The sequence below is a fragment of the Crocodylus siamensis genome, chromosome 5 (assembly GCF_052110815.1).
Source record: "Crocodylus siamensis isolate JL-2025a chromosome 5, ASM5211081v1, whole genome shotgun sequence".
Taxonomy (NCBI): domain Eukaryota; kingdom Metazoa; phylum Chordata; order Crocodylia; family Crocodylidae; genus Crocodylus; species Crocodylus siamensis.
Window position 1 is genome coordinate 131,964,562 of NC_143399.1, and position 22,708 is coordinate 131,987,269.

The window sequence follows — 22,708 nt, forward strand, 5'->3', positions numbered from 1 at the left end:
CCTGGCGGAACGTTACTTCCGCTTTTCCTGGTGCTTAGCGCCAAATTTGAACCAGCCGCCATCTTGAGCGGCGGCGTCGCGCCGGGCGCGAGCACCATGGCGCCCGGGACCAAAGGTGACGGTGGAGCGGAGCGGGCCGGCCTGGGGAGTGGGGGCTGCCCGCGCCTTGGCAGCGACCCGGGGGGGGGCTTGGCGGGTCCCGTCACTTCCTGGGGGGGCGGCTCCAGCAAAGGGAGAAGGTGAGAGCGGGGCGGTGGCGGGAAGCAGCTGCGTCGCGGTCTGCCCAGGCTCCCGCCCCTCCTCCCCCCGCATCTGCTGCGCAGGAAAGGAAGGATCGGGTTAGTTCAGTGATTCGCCGTCCCATTAGCGACTGACCCCCTCATTCACTTCGGGTGGGTTTCTACTTGTTTGGGCGTCGGGAGCCGGCGAGCGGGATGTACCGTCCATCCCATCTGATCCAGATGGGTTACACCTATATACGTGCCTATGCATGTACGTCTGCATGTATATATGTAGATATAGGGTGGGTGTATAGGTGTAAGCCAGAGAGAGAGAAAACTAATTTTCTAGTTCATCACACACATCTTAATTAACAATCAGTTACACATACATGTTCCCTAATAATTTTCCTAGCGCTATCAGTTGCACATATGTGTGCATATACGTTTTCAAACTATCAGTTATGTGTATACACACATGCTTATAATTAATAAATAGTAATTCACTTTCTATCAATTACATGCATTCATTATATACACATTTCTGATTTCCCTGACAGTCTTTTCTCTGATGCCTGATGAAGGGTGTTTGTGCCCAAAAGCTTGCAATTAAAGATTTTTTTTTTGATAAAAATCTTGTTGGTCTAATAAAAGATATCACCTCTGTCCACAAGCCATGATTGATTTTCCTGACTGCATTTTTCATTCTTGTGTTTTCACCATCTCACTATTGCATTTTTCACTGTGTAATTTTGCAGTTTTGATGCACCACGTTTGAAAGTTGCATTGGCTTTTTTTGTAAGTTCATAGCATAGTATGCTGCTTCAGTGTCCTCAAGTTAATCAAGAGATATCCAGCGCAGTGTGTCTGGGACTCTTTCATTGGGAAGCAGGTTGATGTAGTAGAGGTGATAAGTTTCAGTCTTGAGCCTCTCCCTCACGCTGTTAGGAAGTCCTGCTGTTGAAGCCAAAGTACAGACTTAAGCCACTATGTGCTAGGGGGGCCTTACAGATATTTGTTATGATGCATTTAACCTGGTTATATAGATGGTAGCTTGCTTTGGCATCCTTTCATCTACAGGAGACAGTGGATATTGCATCCCATGATGTAGATGGTCTGCCAATATCTCATGTGATCATAGTTTAATCAGAGATCAGTATGGTCTGTGGCAGTGGATACAAATGCATATGTTATGGTTGGGTGGTTCAGGAGCTGCTTGCTTCCTATAGGCTCTTTTCTCTTCGCGACAGAAATTGACTCCAGCAGCTTGAACTCAGATGCCGTAGTGGAGATGATGCCACTTGTTGTGATCACCTGCCAAGGTTTCCTATTGGTCAGGATCGATTACAAATGACTTCATATTAGGGGTGCACTGATAGAGATTTTTTTGGGGCCGGTACTGATGGCTGATTTTTAAGGAGCCATATTGGCCAAACCAATCTGATTCCGATATACAGCTGGGCAACCTGGAGACATGCATTGGGCTGGTTAAGTCTGGTGTAGGGGAAGGGGCGTGGTGGGGTGCAGATCAAGGCCCCCACAGCAAGGGAGGGAGTGGGGCTGGGGCAGGTGTTGCTCAGCTGGGGCAGGGCATGGGATGGAACTACAAGTGGCTTTTCGGGGTGGGGTGGGGGAACGATAACAGTTCCTGTCTCTGCATGTAGCCTAGGAGGGCATGGGGGACATGTGCTCCCAGATCTGTGCACGAGGCAAGGGTGGGCTGCAGCCGGGGCCTGTGCTGGGCACTTCCCGGCAAGGGGACTGGGCCAGGCTGTGCTCGGGGGGAGGGGGGAGGCTAAAGCCCCAGTGCAACCTCTCACACAGCTCCAGGGGCACCATGTGTAGTGGCAGGCCCCCCCCTCCAGATGAGCTGCTCACGGCTCCATCCTGTGCCTCTCCCTGGCTCAGCAACACCTGCTCCTGCCCCACTCCTTCACTGCGGGGGGCCTCAATCTGATCCTCCACACTGTGCCAGCCCTATGCTGGCCTCTGAACCACCGGGCTGTGCTCCTGGCCACACGTGTGCTGTGGCTGTACACCTGCACAGAGCATTTATTGGCCACATCAGGCAAAAAAAGCCAATTTCTGATGCTGTCAATTTTCCCTATCTTGGTTTCAATTCAATATTGGACTGATGTATCAGTGCACCTGTACTTCATATCTCACTGTATGTGTCTTTGTAGCTAGCATTTTGGTCTTGATAGTAAATTTTGAGTTATTTCATGCTCTTTTAGTCTGTTGAAGGTGGTGGCAGTTTTTCTGATATGAACACTGAGTTCTTCATCCAGTGCAAGGTTAGTAGTCACTGTAAAACCTAGGTAGCTGAACTTTTGGGCTACTGCTAGCTGGTTCTCATTAAGGAGGATTGATGGATCTTGTGGAACTACCTGTCCTAGTACAATTATTTTCTTTATGCTGATGGTGAGAGCAAAGATGGTAGAAGTTTGGATATTTCACAGAGTTCATCTTAGTTTATTTTTTTACAGTGATCATGTAAAAGTATTTCAGCTGCTTAGCTGTTATGCAATGAAATTTCTTTTGGCTACTATGCGTCAAAACTTAATGTTCTGCAATATCTACCTGTCATGCTTTAAAACTTTTTAAAACTCCCATTGTATGGGAATCTGTAACCATAGCTAAAAATCTGTGGCCTGATGCAAACATGCACATAACTTAATGTACTTGAGCAGCCCCACTGAATTCAATAGGGTTGCACTGTGCATAAAGTTAAACATATGCAAATGTTTGCCTTGAAAGATTAGTGCTTCCACTAGATATGCCAGTAGCACTAAACCAGATATCTAGCAAAGGAATATGGAAGATGAAAATTTTTTGCAGCTTTGTATTATTGCCGGTTACAATGTAAAACATGTTTAAATGGTTTTGTGGGTATGCAAATGTCTTTCTTTTTTCTCTCTCCCAATATAATTTGGAATATTTTCTCCTAATCCTTTACTGATAGCTACAAATGGTTTTCTTGTGAAGTTTGATGAACATTGTTCCCCTTTTATTTTACAGGAGATGTGCGTAATCCAGCATTACCTCTGTCAAATTCACTTAGGTAAAGATCTATTTGCTATTTGTTTTATGATGCATTTTAAATTGCATTCTGTATGGCAAAGTGATTCTGAGGGTTTAGAGTTTCTAAATGTTGTGGTGGAATAGAAATTTGTGTCTTCTCATGAACTGCTGCTACAGTGGTAGGATATTGACCTGTGCTCTTGTATTTTCTGCCATTTTCTAATGGCATGTTTTAGGGTTTTATAGTTGTGAATTTAGTGGCTGTCATGGGTGGGGGCCAGAATGAATGATCTTGTGGATTCTTTTGTAAAACTGCTTGCCTGTAAATTTCTATATATACCCAACTTTGAGGCTGTCATCCTAGGTGACTGCAGAATACCTGGTAGCCTGTTTTTTATATTGCCATACACTGAGCTTTTGGGAAAACCATCTTAATGTGGGCCAAGAAATGGTCATGTGTAGAACTGTCTTTGGACTAATTTTAACTAGTATATCCTTCTGTTTAATTAAGTGGGTTGAATTATAGGTACTGGATCACAACCATGATCTCTGTACTCCAGTGTCTTGTTTCCTATGGTGACCAACGTCAAATGCTTCAAAGGACAGTTTTTAAGTAACTTTTCATTATGCAAGTATGGCATAACATGCCACTTTCCCACAGCTGCTTCCTTTTTACTAGTAACAGATAAGCTTGAGCCCAGTAAGATGAGGCTTAATGCTTCTTCACAAAGTATATAACTTTAACTGTTATAACCCTGGAGATGTTCAATGCCTTTTTTTAAATCTGGCCTTGGTGACAGCCAATGGTGTTTAATTTCAGGTTATATGAAACAATTTTTTTCCTTCATTTTGCAATTTTCAACATACCTTAAAGTTGTAGATTTATAGAATTCAAATTTACAGATTAGAGTTTAGTATAATTTCAGATAAGCCTATGTATAATTTTTGCTTCCTTAATTTGACTACTATAATCTCATGATTTTAGAAATCTGTCTTTCAATGGTTTGATAAATACTTTATATATGAACATTGCTTCATTTAGTGCTGAAGGTGATGCCATCAAGGTTTATGTGAGAGTACGTCCTCCTTCAGAAGGACCTGCAGTAGCTGATGGGGATCAAGGATTGTGCTTATCAGTTCTTTCATCAAATACTATCCGTCTGCATTCGAAGCCTGAACCCAAGATCTTCACTTTTGACCATGTTGCAAATATAGACACAACCCAGGTAACAGCTTTGAAAGGGGGTTGACAATCTCTGATAAAGTGAAAAAATGGTTGCAATGGCTATAAAAAATATTTAATAAGATATGAATCCCTGTTTTCATACTTACTGGTAATGCTACAGTAGGTTTTAACTACCACTGAGCAAGTTCTGTTTTCATTTTTTCTCTCCAGTGCTTTTAAAAATTTCTTTTTATCAAAGTTTTTTTAGAATTTCAGTTTGCATTTGTAGACATTATAGTAATACCATAGACCAGTGATTCTCAACCAGAGTGGCATGTTTCCTTGGAATGTTTTGAGATCCTTTTAAGTGTACTGTGAAGTGCCACACAATGTTACCCATTGTTAGGTGTGCAAACATGATTTACAAGATTAATTAAGGGATTTCAAATAGGTTCCCATAGTGTCAAAAACATTCTAACCTGTTGTGAATTGCTCTGTTGTTTTTTTCTGTAATTAAAACACAAGTGAACCCCAAGAGCTGGCATTTTTTGAGGAGTATGTTGAGTCTATCAAGGGATGCCTCGAATCTAAAAAGGTTAAGAACCACTACCTTAGATAGAAATTAAACCTTGCTGCTAACTTAGCTGTATAAAAATAGCTAGCAGTCTAACTCATTAAAAAAAAATTATGTAGATTAATATGAGATGGTGTTCTTTTTGAGTAGTTAGGTCAGCTTCTGGTGTACTTGCTCTTTAAACAGATATACTGATTGTATGATTTTAGAATACTACCTCAATCATTTGCTTTAAGCAGTACCATTATAAAATATCTAGTATTGGAAGACAGGGTTTGTTTAATTTTTTTTTCTTCATATGATGTTCAGCCAATTCCCAAGTAGCTACTTTTTTGAAATTCTGAACATTTGATGGACAGCAGTCCCATTGCACTTTCATTTTCTGCTTGTCCTAGAAACCTTTGCCTTGTAACATGTGACTCAATTTCATTTGGTAGTAGCTGTGATGCCCTGAACCCTCATACAGCCAGGCGTGCATTTGAGAGGGGGTCCCAGGGTGTTCTTATACCTACATGGGTGCCCCTCACTCCCAAATCCCTCTCTGGCATCTGTTGCTTGACTACTGAGGACAAACTAAGAAGTGCCAGAAGTCACCCTGCAATCAATGGTGCCTCAGCTTTGTCCATCTCACCTAGGCCTTGCAAGCTCTTAGCATAGGGGATTTGGCAGGAAGAAGAATTGCACCCTTATCTGGTCATACACTCAGAAAAGTTGGATCTCCCATTCCACAGAAGAGGACTGCTTGTATGGTTGAATGCTCTGGAATTGCACTTATCCTGACAATAAATAAGTTATAACAAAAAAAAAAAATTATGAAAACAAGAGCAAACATAAGAAATCAGTAACCATATGCTGAGCTACAGGAAGTAAATAAGAATAAACAAGCAAAAGAAAAAGTAAAACTATTCTGATTTTATTCTGAATCTTAAACCCAAGAAGGCAGCTTTTCCTCAGCTCAACAGGTTAGAAGTCAGCCCCTGCCTCTGAACTTTCTATCAGGGTCTCCTGCTAAATCTACTGTCGGCCAGGATACTTAGCCTCCCTGGTGAGGGCCTGAAGATCTCCCCTATGCATGGGAAAGCTAAAGGGTAAAACTTGTTTTCAAGATAAAGCTTAGGTATGGTTTCTTATCTGGCCATTTACATGGATTTTTGGGGAGCCTACATTATGCATATCCTGTGGGCCTCACCCCCCCCCCCCCGCAGTGTGTATTTGTTTACTAGAGTAGAAGTCTTTCCTGTTCTAATTAAGATCAAGATAATATTAATCTATCCTTTTAGACACCAAGATTACTAATCCAGTACCTACAGATACTCTCTTACTCAGTTTCCCTATTGTGACAAAAGTGCTTTGCTCAATGGCCTGTTACTCTTATGGCCCCTTTTTTAAAACAGAACTTCATCATCTGCTTGAAGGGTGTGGTTATTTAACATACCCGGGTAGAGGCTGATTGTGAAGGATTACCTCTTTTTAGCCACTGAGGCTCCAAGCGTCTTCCAGGTGTAAAATTCATTATGCAATCCTGACCCTATTATACAAAATACATTTATATTGGATGCCACTAATTCATATAAGCATAGCTTGAGCTACCCGTACACTTGCCATATCAGTAAAACAAACTCAAGAAAATGCATATGACGTGCTGTGAATCCCTCAAGCATTGTAGGTTCGTGACTAGCGAAGTAAACAATTTGGTGACATTTAAAAATAAGTTGGAATATTTGCTATATCCCTGGGATGCAGGCTAGCTGTGGAATTCGTAATGTGTGTTTGGGAGGGGTAGAAGGCAGTTATCAAACTATTTGTAAAGGGCACAAGAAATTAAATTTTACAACCCTAACAAAAGGTAACTTTGTCTTCCAAGCATCCGTTCTATGAGAAGGATTTTATTTGCTATGGACCATGTTACGCCATACATTTGCATGCAAAATTCTATGTTGTAACTGGGAAACTTTGCTTTAATGATGGAAAGCATATTATTCTTTAACGGTGGGGGCCATCCCTTTTGGCTGGTGTGCCACAAAGTAAGCACCAAGCCCTCACTGAATGCTACTTTGCCCTTCCCCTACCCAATCTGTTGCTTTGCTATCTGCTCCCTGTCTTGTGTTGCTATGTTTCCTGCTCCCTTCCCTACCTGCCTTGTATCATGCACAGAGGCTGCCTATGCCATTTGAGGCATGTGTGCCACAGGTTGGTCACCTCTGTCGTATAATATATACTGCTCCTAATAAAGCATTTTATTTAGACAAATTAGAGCATTGTTACAATCATAAGTAGGAACCTACTGGAATTGCTACTTTGTAGAAATCACAAAATCTGGAATTCCTGAAAAACTGGGCAATGCCTGCAAAATCTGCAAAAAAGCAAAACATGCTGAAAGCAAAATATTGGCTCCCTAGAGGAATCCAGGAGTCCTCATAGCTCTGTGGCCTGGCTGCGCAGCCCACTGGGGGGTGGGGAAAGGGAGAGAGGCTGCCAGTATGAAGGAAAACGTAAGATTGCTGCTGCCCCCACGCTTCACCACTGATTGGCCAAGAAAGCTGCTTGTCACCCTGCCCCTCTCAACCAATTGGTGGTGAGGGTTGAAGCTGCATGGTGGACAGGCATCACAGCCAGTCAGTGGCAAGGGGTGGGGCTACCAGGGGCCTTTGACCGGTCAGAGTTATGGGGGCTAGGAGTGCCGTTATCAGCTGGCAAAAATGGTGGCCGGCTCCGCGATCTCCCCATGAAATTGGCAGCTGCCTCAGGTTGTGTAGACCCCTAGTCCTAATAGAGGAATACACAACAATAGATGGTGGTAGTAGAAAAACTTTATCCAGCACAAACACAAAGCGATTGATTCACTACTTATAAGAAAATAAAAATAAAACTTATTTTTTTAGGTCCCATGTTAATAAGGAACTGGGTTGTGTTGGTGCATTTGTTTTGATGACAGCAAGAAAGAGCACCAGAAATGATGCATTAAATGATTGTCACGATCAACATGTTAATACGTAAAGCTCTTCCTGTTATGTTATTACAACAAATTTCCTTAAGCTATGGACAATACTGAGAAAGAGACCTTGCTGCTTAATGTTTATGAAATCTTGATGCCAGATGTCATGTATTTTCTTTTATCAGGAGTCAGTGTTTTCAAGTGTGGCCAAAACCATTGTTGAATCTTGTATGAATGGTTATAATGGGACCATCTTTGCTTAGTAAGTCATTTAAATTTATTTCATATTAAATAAACTTTTAGTTTCACAGTCCTATGTTTCTAAAAATTACATGTAAATGAATACTAATTGACTTGTGTTGAGATATAGATTGTTGTTATAGAGTAGCAATTCCCAATCCCGGGTCACGACCCAAATAAGGGTCACAAGGGCAATGCTGCCGGCACCGCACAGGAAAGACGAGCTGCATTGCGTGCCAGGAGTTCCCCCGCCCCTGGGCCACCACCGCCGCACTCTGCTCCCAGCAGTGTGGTGCACGGGGAAAAAAAGGTTGGAAACCACTGCTATAGAGTGTGGCTTTTTGCATGCTTGATAGCATATTGGCTGACCTGGAAGATGAGGTTTAATGTGTGATGTCATTGCTAAAATAAAGTTTTGTTTACTTGTTTTCTTTACTTCAGTGGTCAGACTGGTTCAGGGAAAACATTTACTATGATGGGTAAGTGCATAATGATTTATTATGAACAGGGATTTTTTTTTTAAATATTTTTGTTCTGTAATGTGGTTTAGTTTTAATACTATGTTCTTCATGCCTTGTAAATGATCTATGATGTGGGGTTTTCATTTTTCTTCGGGTACCTTTTATTGCTTTAGCATTTTTTATAGCACTTGGAGTAATTTATCTCAGTCTTTCAAGAGAATGAGGAGTAGTTACTAACTTGGCATCTTTTCCAATTGAAGAAAGACCTATTTTTTTTATTCTTAGCTGAAGTAAACTTAGTAAATCAAATATTTGTATCCAAGTGCCTTTAAATATTCTAAAAGTATTTCTTGGATTTCTTTTTCTCTCTTTCCCGTTCCTTTGCCTTCCTTCCCCCAACACAATTCAATTTCTAGTGAGATAGTCTAGCTAAGTATCTTTCTTCTCTTATTAAAATATATAGAATTTTTGGAAGACTAGTTTCCCAGGCTGCATACTTGTATCTCTTTTATGGGTAAACAAACTTTGAGTATCTTGAACTGTAAATGGATGAGCTTTTCACAGGACTTATTTTACTTCAGTGTTAATCTTATAAAATCTAAAATCTTATAAAATCTAAGATGATGCAAGAAAACCAAGTCTTTATAGGAGAAATGGCTCAATTTCTTCCTCTTCTGTTTTGCTATAAATTATTGGTGATAAACTTGTAGTCACAATATTGCATAATATATATGAGAGAGCCAGCTGCTGTTGTTGAATAATAATTCCTAATTAAACCTCTAAATATCACTTATCAAACCTCTTTTTAGGTCCATCTGATTCTGATAATTTCACTCATAATCTGAGAGGTGTAATTCCTCGGAGTTTTGAATATTTATTTTTTCTGATTGAACGTGAAAAGGAAAAGGTAAAACTTTATTTTTATCTTGGTAAACAAAGACATTTCTTTTTGACCTTAAGTAGTTGAATTGTTTACCTTTGGCTGAGTAAAAATGATATGCATGACATTTAGCTTTACATCTTCTTTCCTAGTAAAGGAGTATTTGTTGTTTAGTGCTTTGTCAGTTGATGGATACAAGTGCCTGAACATTTCTGCATAGATGCATTTATTTAGCTTTCAGGGTAAAAGTTGGCCTTTGGAATAATAAGTGATGTTATATAATATGTATCCTCAATAACCATTTCTTTGTAAAATAAATGGTTGTACGTTGTTAGAGACTTATTTTGGTTTTTTTTATAACAGTGGTATATCAATACTGGAAATTTCCTTGTTTTGCAGGCTGGCACTGGAAAGAGTTTTCTCTGCAAGTGCTCCTTTATTGAAATCTACAATGAACAGATATTTGACTTGCTGGATTCTGCTTCAGCTGGACTCTTTCTCAGGGAACATATCAAGAAGGGAGTCTTTGTTGTTGGTGCTGTAGAGCAGGTGCTAACATCGGCTGCAGAAGCATATCAGGTAGTCTTTATTGAGTACTTTTTCTGAAGCCTCTAGGCTAGTAATTCTCAACCAGGGTGCTGTGAACTAGAAATGCAAACACCTACATATAATTCACAGTATAAACTGAGATTTCAAGTAGGAATCCATTATGTCGAGAACATTCTGACCTGTTGTGGTATTTTGGGGTTCTTTGCAATAACTGAATTGCTCTGTTTTTCTGCACTCAAGAAATAAGTCAAAGCCTAGCTCTGGTATTTTCCAAGCGTTCCTTGAGTGGGCCATGTTACACCTTGCACTGTGAGTCTCACAAATGTTGATTGGTATTAGTGCTAGCTTAAATTTGGCACTGTCACACTCCAGGAGGGCCCTGGAGCACTGAAAATCAAGAATCTCCCCCCACTTCCCTTCTGGGTCCCCATTTAATACCTGGCTGTGCTATCTGACCCAGGGGAGCAGGCAGGGAAGGGTTAACCTGCCTGCCCAGATGCTGCTGACAGGTTAAACCTTCCCTGTCTGTTCCCCTGGGACAAGTAGTACAGGCAGCCACAAATAAGCAGGGGGAGAGGAAGGGGAGGGCAGCAAACAGGGATTTCAGATGCTGGGTCGGGGGAGCAGTGAGGCCCAATCTGAGCCAGCAGAAGGGGTGGAGTGGGTGTTTATGCTAAGATGTAGCCTAGAGTGGCAAGCTGGGTAGCACAGATCAGAGAGAAATCCTGCCCTAGGGTGGTGTAACTTTGAGCTACATAATAAGTGCTTAAAGTCAGTTTCTTTGGATAGTAGAGCACACACCAACTGCAGATGCTTCCTTAGCCTGGCGAAGGGTTTTTTAAACCCAAAAGCTTGCTAAGAAAATAATTTCCAACTATTTAATTGGTCTAATAAAAGATATCAGATTTACACCCCCAAAACCTTGTCTGCCTATGTCCTTAGACCAACACGGCTACAACCTACACCCCTAAATTTGTTTCATGTGTTAATGTGTGGACAATCCAGGTGTTAAGAGCTCTAAGAGCCACCCAAAATTACTACATGACAAGTCCTAACAATGGATGCCTTGAGTCTAAAAAGGTTGAGAACTACTGGTTTAGGCTTTGTATGATATTGTTCATAAGGCAATATTAGCTGAAGCAAGAATGAGGCACTGAAATAAAACTTTTTTATCCTTACTTTGTGGAACTATAAATATCTTCATGCAAAGAAATATTTGTCATTTGTTTTCTCTTGAAAGCAGGTATGTTCCATACCTACCCTGCACTTCTTAGAGATTGTCAAAGTTAAGAGGTTTGGGTGGATAAAATGCATTGATGGTAATTTTCTGTTGGTACTTTCAGTGAAAGTCAGTGGTTCAGCACTAGGTTCTTAAGTCCCACTACCATGCACTGCATGTACCTAATGCTGTGTGTTCAAAAACTGAGTAATATTTACTATAAGGGCTAGAATTCTATCATTTGTATCCTTCATAAAGGTTTTACTTGTATCACATTAATATCTGTATTAGACCTGTGCAAAGTGGCAAGTATTCACTTTGGATTCAGACGCCAGTGATTTGATTCGACCAAATCGCATCCAGAAGATTTGGCGCTGCTTTGAAAATTCAGCCATAGACTAAACAGGCAGTTGACAAGTCTGTTGGGGTTGGGGGGTGGAGAGGGAGGGATTGGGCTGGGGTCTGGACAAGGTGCCCAGCTGGGATGGGGGGGTGCATTACTTGGGGCAGGGGGTAGGGTGAGGTGGGATGGGATGCGGGCACGGCAGCTCTCAGAGTGGGGGCTCTGCCCTGCTGCCGCTTTGTCTAGCTGGAGCAGTGTGGGGGGGGTGATGCAGGCGCGGCTTGCTCTGGGCATAAGGGGGCAAGTGGCAGCAGGGCAGAGCCCCTGTGCCCAGTGCTGATGTGGGTGCAGCAGTGCTGGGAGCGGGGGCTATGCCTTGCTGCTGCTGTGCCCCCTTCTGCTTGAAGTGAGCCGTGCCCATATCCTGCCCCCTCTGCCAGGTTAGGCAAGTGACAGTAGGGCAGACCCCCCGCTCTGAGTGCTGCTGCACCTGCATCCCACACCCTCTTTCCCAAATCCCATGCGCTCTGCCCCAACTGGGCAGCTAGTCCTAGCCCCTTCCCTCCTCCCTCCCCCCAACCCCAGCAGACTTACCAACTGGAGGCAGCTGTGTCAGGTGTCTGTTTATTCTATGGCCAAATCTCTGAATTGACTCTGAGCTTTTAATTGGTCTCCTAATTCAATTCAAATTCACAGATTCGGTCCCCAAATCAGGCCAAATCTTCTCCAAATTGAATCGACTACTGAAGTTTCGCACAGTATATTCACAACTTCAAAGAGGAAATATAGCTCCTGGGAATGATATTTTATATAGCAAAAATTGATATCTAGTACAGCCATACCTCATTTGATTGCGCTTCACTTTATTGCACTTCGCAGATATTGCATTTTTTTACAAATTGAAGGTTTGTGGCAACCTTGTGTCGAGCAAGTCTATCAACGCCATTTTTCCAACAGCATTTGCTCACTTCGTGTCTCTGTGTCACATTTTGGTAATTCTCGCAATATTTCAAACTTTTTCATTATTATTATATTTGTTATGGTGATCTGTGATCTTTGATGTTACTATTGTAATTTTTTGGGGCGCCACGAACCGCGCCCATATAAGACGGCAAACTTAATCGATAAATGTTGCGTGTGTTCTGACTGCTCCACCGACCAGCCGTTCCCCCGTCTCTCTCCCTCTCCTCGGGCCTCCCTATTCCCTGAGACACAACAACATTGAAATTAGGCCAATTAATAACCCTACAATGGCCTCTAAGTGTTCAAGTGAAAGGAAGAGTCGCATGTCTCTCACTTTAAATCAAAAGCTAGAAATGATTAAGCTTAGTGAGGAAGGCATGTTGAAAGCCAAGATAGGCTGAAAGCTAGGCCTCTTGCGCCAAACAGTTAGCCAAGTTGTGAATGCAAAGGAAAAGTTCTTGAAGGAAATTAAAAGTGCTACTCCAGTGAACACACGAATGATAAGAAAGCGAAACAGCCTTATTGCTGATATGGAGAAAGTTTTAATGGTCTGGATAGAAGATCAAACCAGCCAGAACATTCCCGTAAGCCAAAGCCTAATCCAGAGCAAGGCCCTAACTCTCTTCAATTCTATGAAGGCTGAGAGAAGTGAGGAAGCTGCAGAAGAGAAGTTTGAAGCTAGCAGAGGTTGGTTCATGAGGTTTAAGGAAAGAAGCGGTCTCCATAACATAAAAGTGCAAGGTGAAGCAGCAAGTGCTGATGTAGAAGCTGCAGCAAGTTATCCAGAAGATCTAGCTAAGATAATTGATGAAGGTGGCTACACTAAACAACAGATTTTCAATGTAGACGAAACAGCCTTATACTGGAAGAAGAAGCCATCTAGGACTTTCATAGCTAGAGAGAAGTCAATGCCTGGCTTCAAAGGACAGGCTGACTCTCTTGTTAGGGGCTAATGCAGCTGGTGACTTTAAGTTGAAGCCAATGCTCATTTACCATTCCGAAAATCCTAGGGCCCTTAAGAATTATGCTAAATCTACTCTGCCTGTGCTCCTATAAATGGAACAACAAAGCCTGGATGACAGCACATCTGTTTACAACGTGGTTTACTGAATATTTTAAGCCCACTGTTGAGATCTACTGCTCAGAAAAAAAGATTCCTTTCAAAACATTACTGCTCATTGACAATGCACCTGGTCACCCAAGAGCTCTGATGGAGATGTATAACGAGATTAATGTTGTTTTCATGCCTGCTAACACAACATCCATTCTACAGCCCATGGATCAAGGAGTAATTTTGACTTTCAAGTCTTATTATTTAAGAAATACATTTTGTAAGGCTATAGCTGCCATAGATAGTGATTCCTCTGATGGATCTGGGCAAAGTAAATTGAAAACCTTCTGGAAAGGATTCACTATTCTAGATGCCATTAAGAACATTTGTGATTCATGGGAGGAGGTCAAAATATCAACATTAACAGGAGTTTGGAAGAAGTTGATTCCAACCCTCCTGGATGACTTTGAGGGGTTCAAGACTTCGGTGGAGGAAGTAACTGCAGATGTGGTGGAAATAGCAAGAGAACTAGAATTAGAAGTGGATCCTGAAGATGTGACTGAATTGCTGCACTCTCATGATAAAACTTTAACGGATGAGGAGTTGCTTTTTATGGATGAGCAAAGAAAGTGGTTTCTTGAGATGGAATCTACTCCTGGTGAAGGTGCTGTGAACATTGTTGAAATGATAACAAAGGATTTTGAATATTATATAAACTTAATTGATGAAGCAGCGGCAGGGTTTGAGAGGATTGACTCCAATTTTGAAAGAAGTTCTACTGTGGGTAAAATGCTATCAAACAGCATCGCATGCTACAGAGAAATCTTTCGTGAAAGGAAAAGTCAATCAGTGTGGCAAACTTCATCGTTGTCTTATTTTAAGAAATTGCCATAGCCATCCCAGCCTTCGGCAACCACCACCCTGATCAGTCAGCAGCCATCAACATCGAGGCAAGACCCTCCACCAGCAAAAAGATTATGACTCGCTGAAGGCTCAGATGATGGTTAGCATTTTTTAGCAATAAAGTATTTTTTAATTAAGGTATGTACATTGTTTTTTAGACATAATGCTATTGTACACTTAATAGACTACAGTATAGTGTAAACATAACTTTTATGTGCACTGGGAAACCAAAAAATTCTGTGACTCGCTTTATTGCGATATTCGCTTTATTGCAGTGGTCTGGAACCGAACCCGCAATAGCTCCGAGGTATGCCTGTACTTGAAAAACATGTTAATGAGTTTTAAAATGTAGCAGTTGCAATTTTAAACTATAAAGATTGTAAAACTTGGAACTGTGTTGGCAGGAATAAAGGGAGGAGAGCAAATGTTCAATCTTTTTTTTTTTTTAAGCCAGCAAGTTGGATTGCATCTACATCAGAAATATCTGGATAGTGTCATTAGGATTTATGACCATATTAATTTTGTATAAAGATATACACTGATAAAAGTCAGTTTTACAGCTGCTTTGCTTCAGTGGGGGCCAACCTTTTTGGTAGGTGTGCCTCAAATTAAGTCCTGCCTCTTCCCTGGGTTACCCTCCAATCCCATTTCCTGCCCCCCACCCAGTGTGCTCCTTTTTTCTACCCCCTTCCTGATCTGCTGCATGCCATCCCAACAGGCTGCTTGTAGCACATGTGCCACAGGTTGGTTATGCCTGCTTTACTTATTTTAGCAACACAGCCTCTTTTATTGACTATTTGAGTGTCTTCAGATTGGATACTAAATTTCGTATGTTGAATTGGGGGGGAGGGGAGTGGTGTTAATTTGAAATAAGCCAGTTGGTATGATTTTGTGCCTTTTTTTCTTGCCTAGGTGTTGACTATGGGCTGGAGAAATCGTCGTGTAGCATCTACCTCCATGAACAGAGAGTCCTCAAGGTCACATGCTGTTTTCACTATCACAGTAGAATCAATGGAGAAAAACAATGAAATTGTTAATATCCGATCCTCGCAGCTTAATTTGGTAGACTTGGCAGGATCCGAGAGACAAAAAGACACCCATGCAGAAGGAGTGAGATTAAAGGTTCGTGCTCTCTTTTTCCTTTTCTATTAAAGCTGAAACCTGTCTTAATTAAGAAAGCTTTGTTTGTGTTTCCCCTCATTCATTGTCTTTTATGCTTTAGGAAGCAGGTAATATAAACCGATCATTAAGCTGCCTAGGCCAAGTGATTACGGCACTTGTTGATGTGGGTAATGGAAAACAGAGACACATTTGTTACAGGGATTCCAGACTCACTTTTCTACTACGGGTAATGTATGACACGTAGTTCTTTATATAATAGTGTTAGAAAAGAAAACATTGATTTTTTTTTTTTGGATTGGTTTGCTCTCAGTTATGCTTCTTGAAAGAACTGATTTCTTACATGCAGTAGGACTTCAAAATTTGCTCCCAGCACAAGTTTTGGAATATTTTGAAGGAACTGCAAAACACAATCTTACCCAAGTTCTTCCTTTGCTCAGGCAAGGTCCATCATGGCTACAACATCATTTCCTTTTCTAGATTTGTTTTGAAGAAGAAACAAACACTGGCCATGTACAGGTGGTGTTACTTTTCCACCAGGAGAATCGCCACTCCCAGTAGAAACTAAAAGTGTACAAGTGTTCATACAGTTTCTTCTGGAAAGGAAACACAATAATTGTTAAGCGATTTTATGCCACTATGATGCACAGTAATCTACCTGATTCCTGAAATTCTTCTTGCATGTTACAGTTGATCTCCCAGTAATTAAGCTTCTGCTAATTGTTTGTTTGCCACCTCTGGGAATTTCTCCTCCCTTCAGATTCACAACTCTACCCACTGTTCTTAGCAATCGCTGTGCTTGCTTCCCTCCTCGGGCCTGATGAAGAATAAATTGAATTCATAAACTTATCTAACTTTAACCAGCTGCATGGCTGGGACAAATAAAAGATATTGCCCCCAAAAATCCTTACCTCGTGCATAATTGTGGTGTCCTCAGTTGAGATCAATAATTGGACCATGGGATGCATTACTCCAACACTAAATTAATGCAATTTCCCTGTGAGTAAACTTCTTGGTTAAATGCTGTGACTGGAATGGCAGAAAAGACTTTATATATAGAAGGCAGTGACACAGTGATAAGAGAGCTAATTTAAGTGGATCGATTTGATCAAGTGATAAACAAGATGGATGTCCTTGGTCGATAGATATGTCCAAAGTTGTTCAGATGGACTTGGTTCCAATGCTGATCTCATGCAAATTGTGAGTACGGAATGGCTATTCGCAATATATAGGTGTGTGTGAGACCACCTGTGTCCAGTCATCTCCAGGCAATATAGTTTTGCCATCGGGACTAAAGCCGTCACCCGACTTCAGTCTCAGCCTCTTGGGGTAAAAGCAGCACATTGTGGGATGCTTGAAGAACCTACTGGGCTTTTTGTCTTGGGATGCTGTTCTGAGGCAACCATACAGACGTTCTTTCCTGAAAGAAATGGTTGCTGCCCATCTCAAATGGTTTTGCAAGGTTTGCGCTGGGACAGCAGAAATAGATGATTTCACTTTGCCCCAGGAGAAAACGGTCTCTGTCAGGGCAAATGCAAGGTTTCTTCATGCCATATGGTACTACCCTAACCTGCCTTATGCCAGTCTTCAGACTGACACTGCTAACCACCTCTGTACATCTCTTCTAGGTTTGCTCGTAATAGTATATGGTTCGTTTCTAACAGTTCCTGAAGTGTTACTTAGTTTTGAATCCCTTTGCAGTACAGGCTTGAAGTTGCTTTAAACCGAACTTTTAGGGTTGTATCCTTTCCTGATCAGCTTCGCAATAAAATGTTTTAAATACAGGAATTCGTTAGATAAATCTATTCTGTAGGTTTGTTTAAAATTACATACGGGATTACATGTGGAAGGAAGTGTAAATTTCTGAGTTTAACCACAAATCTGCAAATATAGCCTATTTTCATATTTTCAAACAGGATTCTCTTGGAGGTAACGCAAAAACATGCATAATTGCAAATGTTCACCCTGGATCCAGGTGTTTTGGTGAAACTTTGTCCACCCTTAATTTTGCTCAGAGAGCAAAGTTGATTAAAAACAAGGTAAAAAGAATGATTTTTTTTTTTTAAAAACAAGGTAAAAAGAATGATTTTTTTTTTTAAATGGTAAAAAATAGTTTTGTAACTTGCTTGTATTTTTGTATGCTAATTTAGTGTTTTATTCAATATCTTTGCTGTACTATTAACTCAAATGCAGAACGGTGTGTGTGTGTACTTGGTATAAACTTGGAAATGGACCAGAAGTACCACCCCCCATATGCCCTGGCTCGGCAATTGGCTCCAGGGGGACCCCAGGAGGCACCAGTCACCGAGCCAGGGGGGTGTGGGAGGGGCCCTCTACGCGCTCCCCAGTGGACCCAGAAGTGGACTGGAAGTGCTTCTGGTCTGCTTCCAGATCTGCTGCCGAGCTCACTGGGGAGTGCCCCATGATCCTGGTGGATGCTCCATCTGCCCCAGCATCTTAGTGTTCATGAGCCACCTGGTACCTTGAGGTACATAGAAAAAAGGTTTAAAGCTGTGTCTATGTCCGAATCGATTTGGAGGGTTCGGATTAGATTCAGAGAGAGTACAGAGTGTCTTGATTCGGTTTGGAGATTTGCCCACTGAATTGGGCTGAATCTCTGTCAAATCAAATTGGGGACTGTTAAGCATAATTCTTCCAAGAGATCATAATTTTTAATTTTCAGAAGCTAATGAAGTAGAATAAAATTTAAGGTGAACTCCTGTTGTTTTTAAAGAAAGTCTTGCTGATAGTTACCTACTGCTTTCTGATTAATTTGAGTTTTTTTTTAATGTTACAATTCTTAAGATTGCATTTTATTCCTCCTGATACCCTCTTGTTACAATTTTGACAAAAGGCTATTATAAATGAAGACACACAAGGAAATGTGAGCCAGCTACAAGCTGAGGTGAAAAAACTGAAGGAACAGCTTGCTCAGCTTACTTCAGGGCAGTCCACACATGATACTTCTGTTTTACAAGGTAGGAGAGAAAAAACCCTTTTGCATTCTGGAATGAGAGAAACTTTTGGGGGGGGGGTAGGGGGAAGCTATTTGCTCATTGACTTGCTGGGGGAGGTGGGGGTGAGGACTTTTTCCCCCTAATTTGTATGCTTTGGGTTTTATGCATCACCTGGATATTTATATGCAGCATAGTAGATATTTTGCAGATGTTTATAGTTTTGGAGGTACTTTTGTTAATCTAATGGATTAATTTTATTTCTTTTTTTTTTCTTTGTGTATCTGTATTAAGTGAAAGTACTATTGCAGTTCTTGTTTTGGTTAATAACTATAATTCTCCAGATTCTAGTTTTTAAAATAGTCATGGCCTAGCCCTTGGGGAAAAGTCAAAATAGGCATACAATTATCTATTCATAGAGGCTTCTGTCTTTCCTCACTAGGTGTGTTTGTTGCACAAAACTTGTTTGTCAGCCTTGGTTTTTTTCACTGTTCTAGGAAAAAAAATATTGATGTGCGAGGGAGAAGAGTAAAAGAGCTTGTTTTAATGTACAAAATAAATAGAAAATAAATTGGATAATAATGAATTTTTTTGTCAATCTGTAAACTTTACTTCCTTGAGCTTTTCACTGAACAATTGTACAGTTTAGATCCTGACAAGCTTCCTATTAAGTATAATTCTAACTGAAATTTTGTACCTTTTTATAGTATTTTATTACTATTGTTGTTATCCTGGCCTTGTAACCCTTACTGTGGCTTTGCACCAACTGTGGCCTGACCTTGTCAAGCAATTAAGCTTTTCAGTAGAGCATCAGGAGCACATGAGAGACCCAACAACTATAAATCATCTTTACTTGGATTTTGCAAAAACCTCCCCACACATCTGTTGCTATGTGAAGCATAAGATATTCAACCATACACAAAAGATTTTCTGTGATGTTGAATACATCACTTAAATTTACTGCGTTTAGAGAGGTAACTAGCCATATCAGTCTGACATTAGGCAGAAGTGGTACGTTATAGACTAACTCCTTTAGAGAGGTATAAGCTTTTATAAGATGCAGCTTACTTCATCAGATGCTCTGAATGGATATAGCATGTCATTTATAGCATCTGACAAAGCAGGCTGTAGGCTATGGAAACTGATGCCTCTGAATAAGTTAGTTTACAAGGTGCTGCACTGCTCTGCACTGCTGTGTTTGTGAAGGTTTAACAGCTGTTACAGTAGGAATACTAGGAAAAGTAGTGTGACTTAAATCTGCTAAATAATCATGCACCTTAAAAATTGGACATGTGTATCAAGTTTCATGAACACAAACTATTACATATTAGGCTTGAATTTTAAAGATGCAAATATCATTAACTGCTTATTTTAAAACATGTTGGTCTTTTAAAAATTACATACTTTATAATGAGAAAGTTATTAGGTACTTTAATTCTGCGGTGTTTGGTGTATCTTTATAAATCTGTCTCAGCTTGTCTGCTTGGGGATACTAAGGAAAATAAATCCAAATTAACTTTTAAAGCTGATTTGCTAAGCTGCATTAAAGCACTCTGAACACTCATTTGGAATTAAGGTTTTAACTAATCTGCTTCTAAATTCTTACATTTAATTCATTTGAATTAGCTTCCCTAAGTTTCCCAACAAACCCTAAAATAGTTCAGTTTATTATACATACAATGTAAAATCAATAATGAAAATTTTAGGCTAATGTTAAAAGCAACTGAAATTAAAGTATTTACTCTTTTCTTTACTGAGTATGTCATTTTAATTTTTGTTTTTAAAAAACTTAATTTAAAACACCTGCTCATTGTGCACAACTTTGTTAACTTGAATTGTCAGAGTAAAGGTTTTAGATCTTACTAGCGAATCACCCGTCAAGAATGATGAGGGGGGGAAGGGTTGATGTATAGGTAGCTCTTTTAGCATGAAGGAAAACATGGACAATCTTTATTTTTATGTAGAAAGTGATTTATTCTTTACCCTTCTGTTAAGCTGCTGCTGGGCAAAGAGAGGAGAAAAATTACGTGAACAATTTTCTTGAGGCGATGCTCTTCTTGGAGAAGTCTGAAAGTGAAAAGAAGGTAAGAACACACTGCATCATGCTTAGTTTTGGGTCACTGGTTAAAGTGAGTGAGCATACTGAAGCACAATATGTTGTTTAAACAGTATTTTATTTTATAATACATAATCACAAAACAGTAAAGTGTACCCACTAAGGGTTTATAAACTATTAGAACTGTAAATTAAAGGAAATTCCAAAGTGTGATGCCAAGAATAAATCATAATTTTTTTATGTATAATTAGATTGAGAGTGTGTGTGTGTGTGTTTAGACGAAGTTAGTTTCATTACAGAAATCTAAATAGAATAATCTCATTTGTCTGTTTTGCATAATATTGTTTTGAACTCATTACATAAAATATGTGCTATGTTTGGATTTGTGTTATGTATATGCTGGCAATTCAGTTTGGCTTTGCTACCATTTTTTCCACTAAATCAACTTTGTTTATTTTTTAGACTTTGTTAGAAAAAGTTGCTCAACTAGAAGATCTTTGTGAAAAAAAGGAGAAGTTCATTCAGTCCAATAAAATGATAGTTAAATTCCGGGAAGACCATATAGTTCGCTTGGAGAGACTACATAAAGAAGCAGGTGGCAGTTTATTGCCCAAAGAGCAGGACAACCTCATCAACGAACTGAGAGAAGAATTGAAGATATTAAGACAACAAGTAATTGTGTTTGCTTGTTCATCCATTCCACAAGAACATGACAGGGCTAACAAACAGCACAAATAAAACTTTGTTTCCTTATTATTTAAAGACCTTGATTATTGTTAGTATTTAAAATAAGATGTTAATGGACAACTCTCTTTTTTTCAGTTTTTCAATTTAGTGAACTTAGGTGGGAGCATGTCATCCTTATGTTGCTGGCTTCTTGAGATTAAGGAAATGGGACCTCAGTTCTGATTAAATAACATCAAGTACTTTTAGTTTTAACTTGGAATAGGAAGATATATATTCTAGACTTAAATTGTGGTGCGTTGTAGAAGAAGGAACTCAGTTGGAATGATCAAAACTAAAACTGCATATTATTGTCTTGACTTATTATAGAACATAAAAATCATTTTCTTTTAGTCTTTAACCATAACTGGTCATGAAGAGTTGATTCCAGTAAACATTAATTTAGCTTACTGCATAGCAAATCTGAACAGTTCTTAATTTAGGAAATGTTTGTTTTATTTATAGTTTAATGTTTTTGAAAGGTGACATATTGGCAGTCATATATAAATAGCCTTTTGTGTAATGCATCATCAACTGTGCTTTCTGCTTCTATTTATTCACAGATGGATCAACACCCACGAATTGCAAAGTATGCCATGGAGAATCATAACCTTAGAGAGGAGAATAAAAGACTTCGTTCCTTACCATCTGTGAGAAGGGTTCAAGACATCGATGCTCAAACTATTGCAGAACTAGAAAAGGCTTTTTGGGAGGCTTCAGCCACAGAGAAAAATAATGGAGGTAAGAACTCCCTATTCCTTTCATAAGTAAATATACATGTTTTGAGTTTAAAAGAGGTATCTTACTCAAAGGATGGCACTCTTCAAAATGAAACCTTCAAATTTTAACACCAAAAGCTAAGTGCTTTTGTAACTTTTTATTCCTGGTGGTCTTGCTGAGCCAGTATATTTATAAACGAGAGAGGAAAGTTTATATTCCATGTTGTGTATAATACTGGCTTATTACAGTACAATAAGCATGAAACTGTAGCATTATGTATTTAGAAATGTTTTTAAGCTAGTCATGCTTTACTTGAATACAAAAGCTGGCATGCTTTCTAAAGGGGTAGTCCATTCTTTGGTCCCGGGTACAACACTTTTAAAAGATGCTAATAAAGTGTTTTTTGAGAAACTCTACTTGTCTTAAAACAGTGTTTTTCAACCTGTGGTCTGCAGACCCCTGGGGGTCTACAGACTGTCTAAGGGGTCCACAAAAGGTAACTATGATCAATCAAAAAAGTGTGAATATCCATACTTGCAATTCAGTGAGGTCCTCACCTGCATTTGAAATTTCCAAAGCGGTCCGCAGATGAAAAAGGGTTGAAAACCACTAAG

The 22,708-nt window shown here is 40.0% G+C and overlaps 1 protein-coding gene across 1 annotated transcript in view; it reads left to right on the forward strand.

Annotated features, from left to right (window-relative positions):
• Positions 1-24: 24 nt before the first annotated feature.
• Positions 25-22,708, forward strand: part of KIF15 (kinesin family member 15) — a 56,334-nt gene continuing 33,650 nt past the window's right edge. Inside the window, exons 1-14 of the mRNA XM_090050400.1 lie at positions 25-115; positions 3,237-3,279; positions 4,282-4,465; positions 8,099-8,175; positions 8,595-8,632; positions 9,424-9,521; positions 9,894-10,073; positions 15,435-15,644; positions 15,745-15,870; positions 17,558-17,680; positions 18,496-18,619; positions 20,591-20,679; positions 21,114-21,323; positions 21,938-22,115. Coding sequence (XP_089906526.1) covers positions 97-115; positions 3,237-3,279; positions 4,282-4,465; positions 8,099-8,175; positions 8,595-8,632; positions 9,424-9,521; positions 9,894-10,073; positions 15,435-15,644; positions 15,745-15,870; positions 17,558-17,680; positions 18,496-18,619; positions 20,591-20,679; positions 21,114-21,323; positions 21,938-22,115 — 1,699 coding nt within the window. The 5' untranslated portion in view covers positions 25-96. The remainder of the gene's footprint in view (positions 116-3,236; positions 3,280-4,281; positions 4,466-8,098; positions 8,176-8,594; positions 8,633-9,423; positions 9,522-9,893; positions 10,074-15,434; positions 15,645-15,744; positions 15,871-17,557; positions 17,681-18,495; positions 18,620-20,590; positions 20,680-21,113; positions 21,324-21,937; positions 22,116-22,708) is intronic.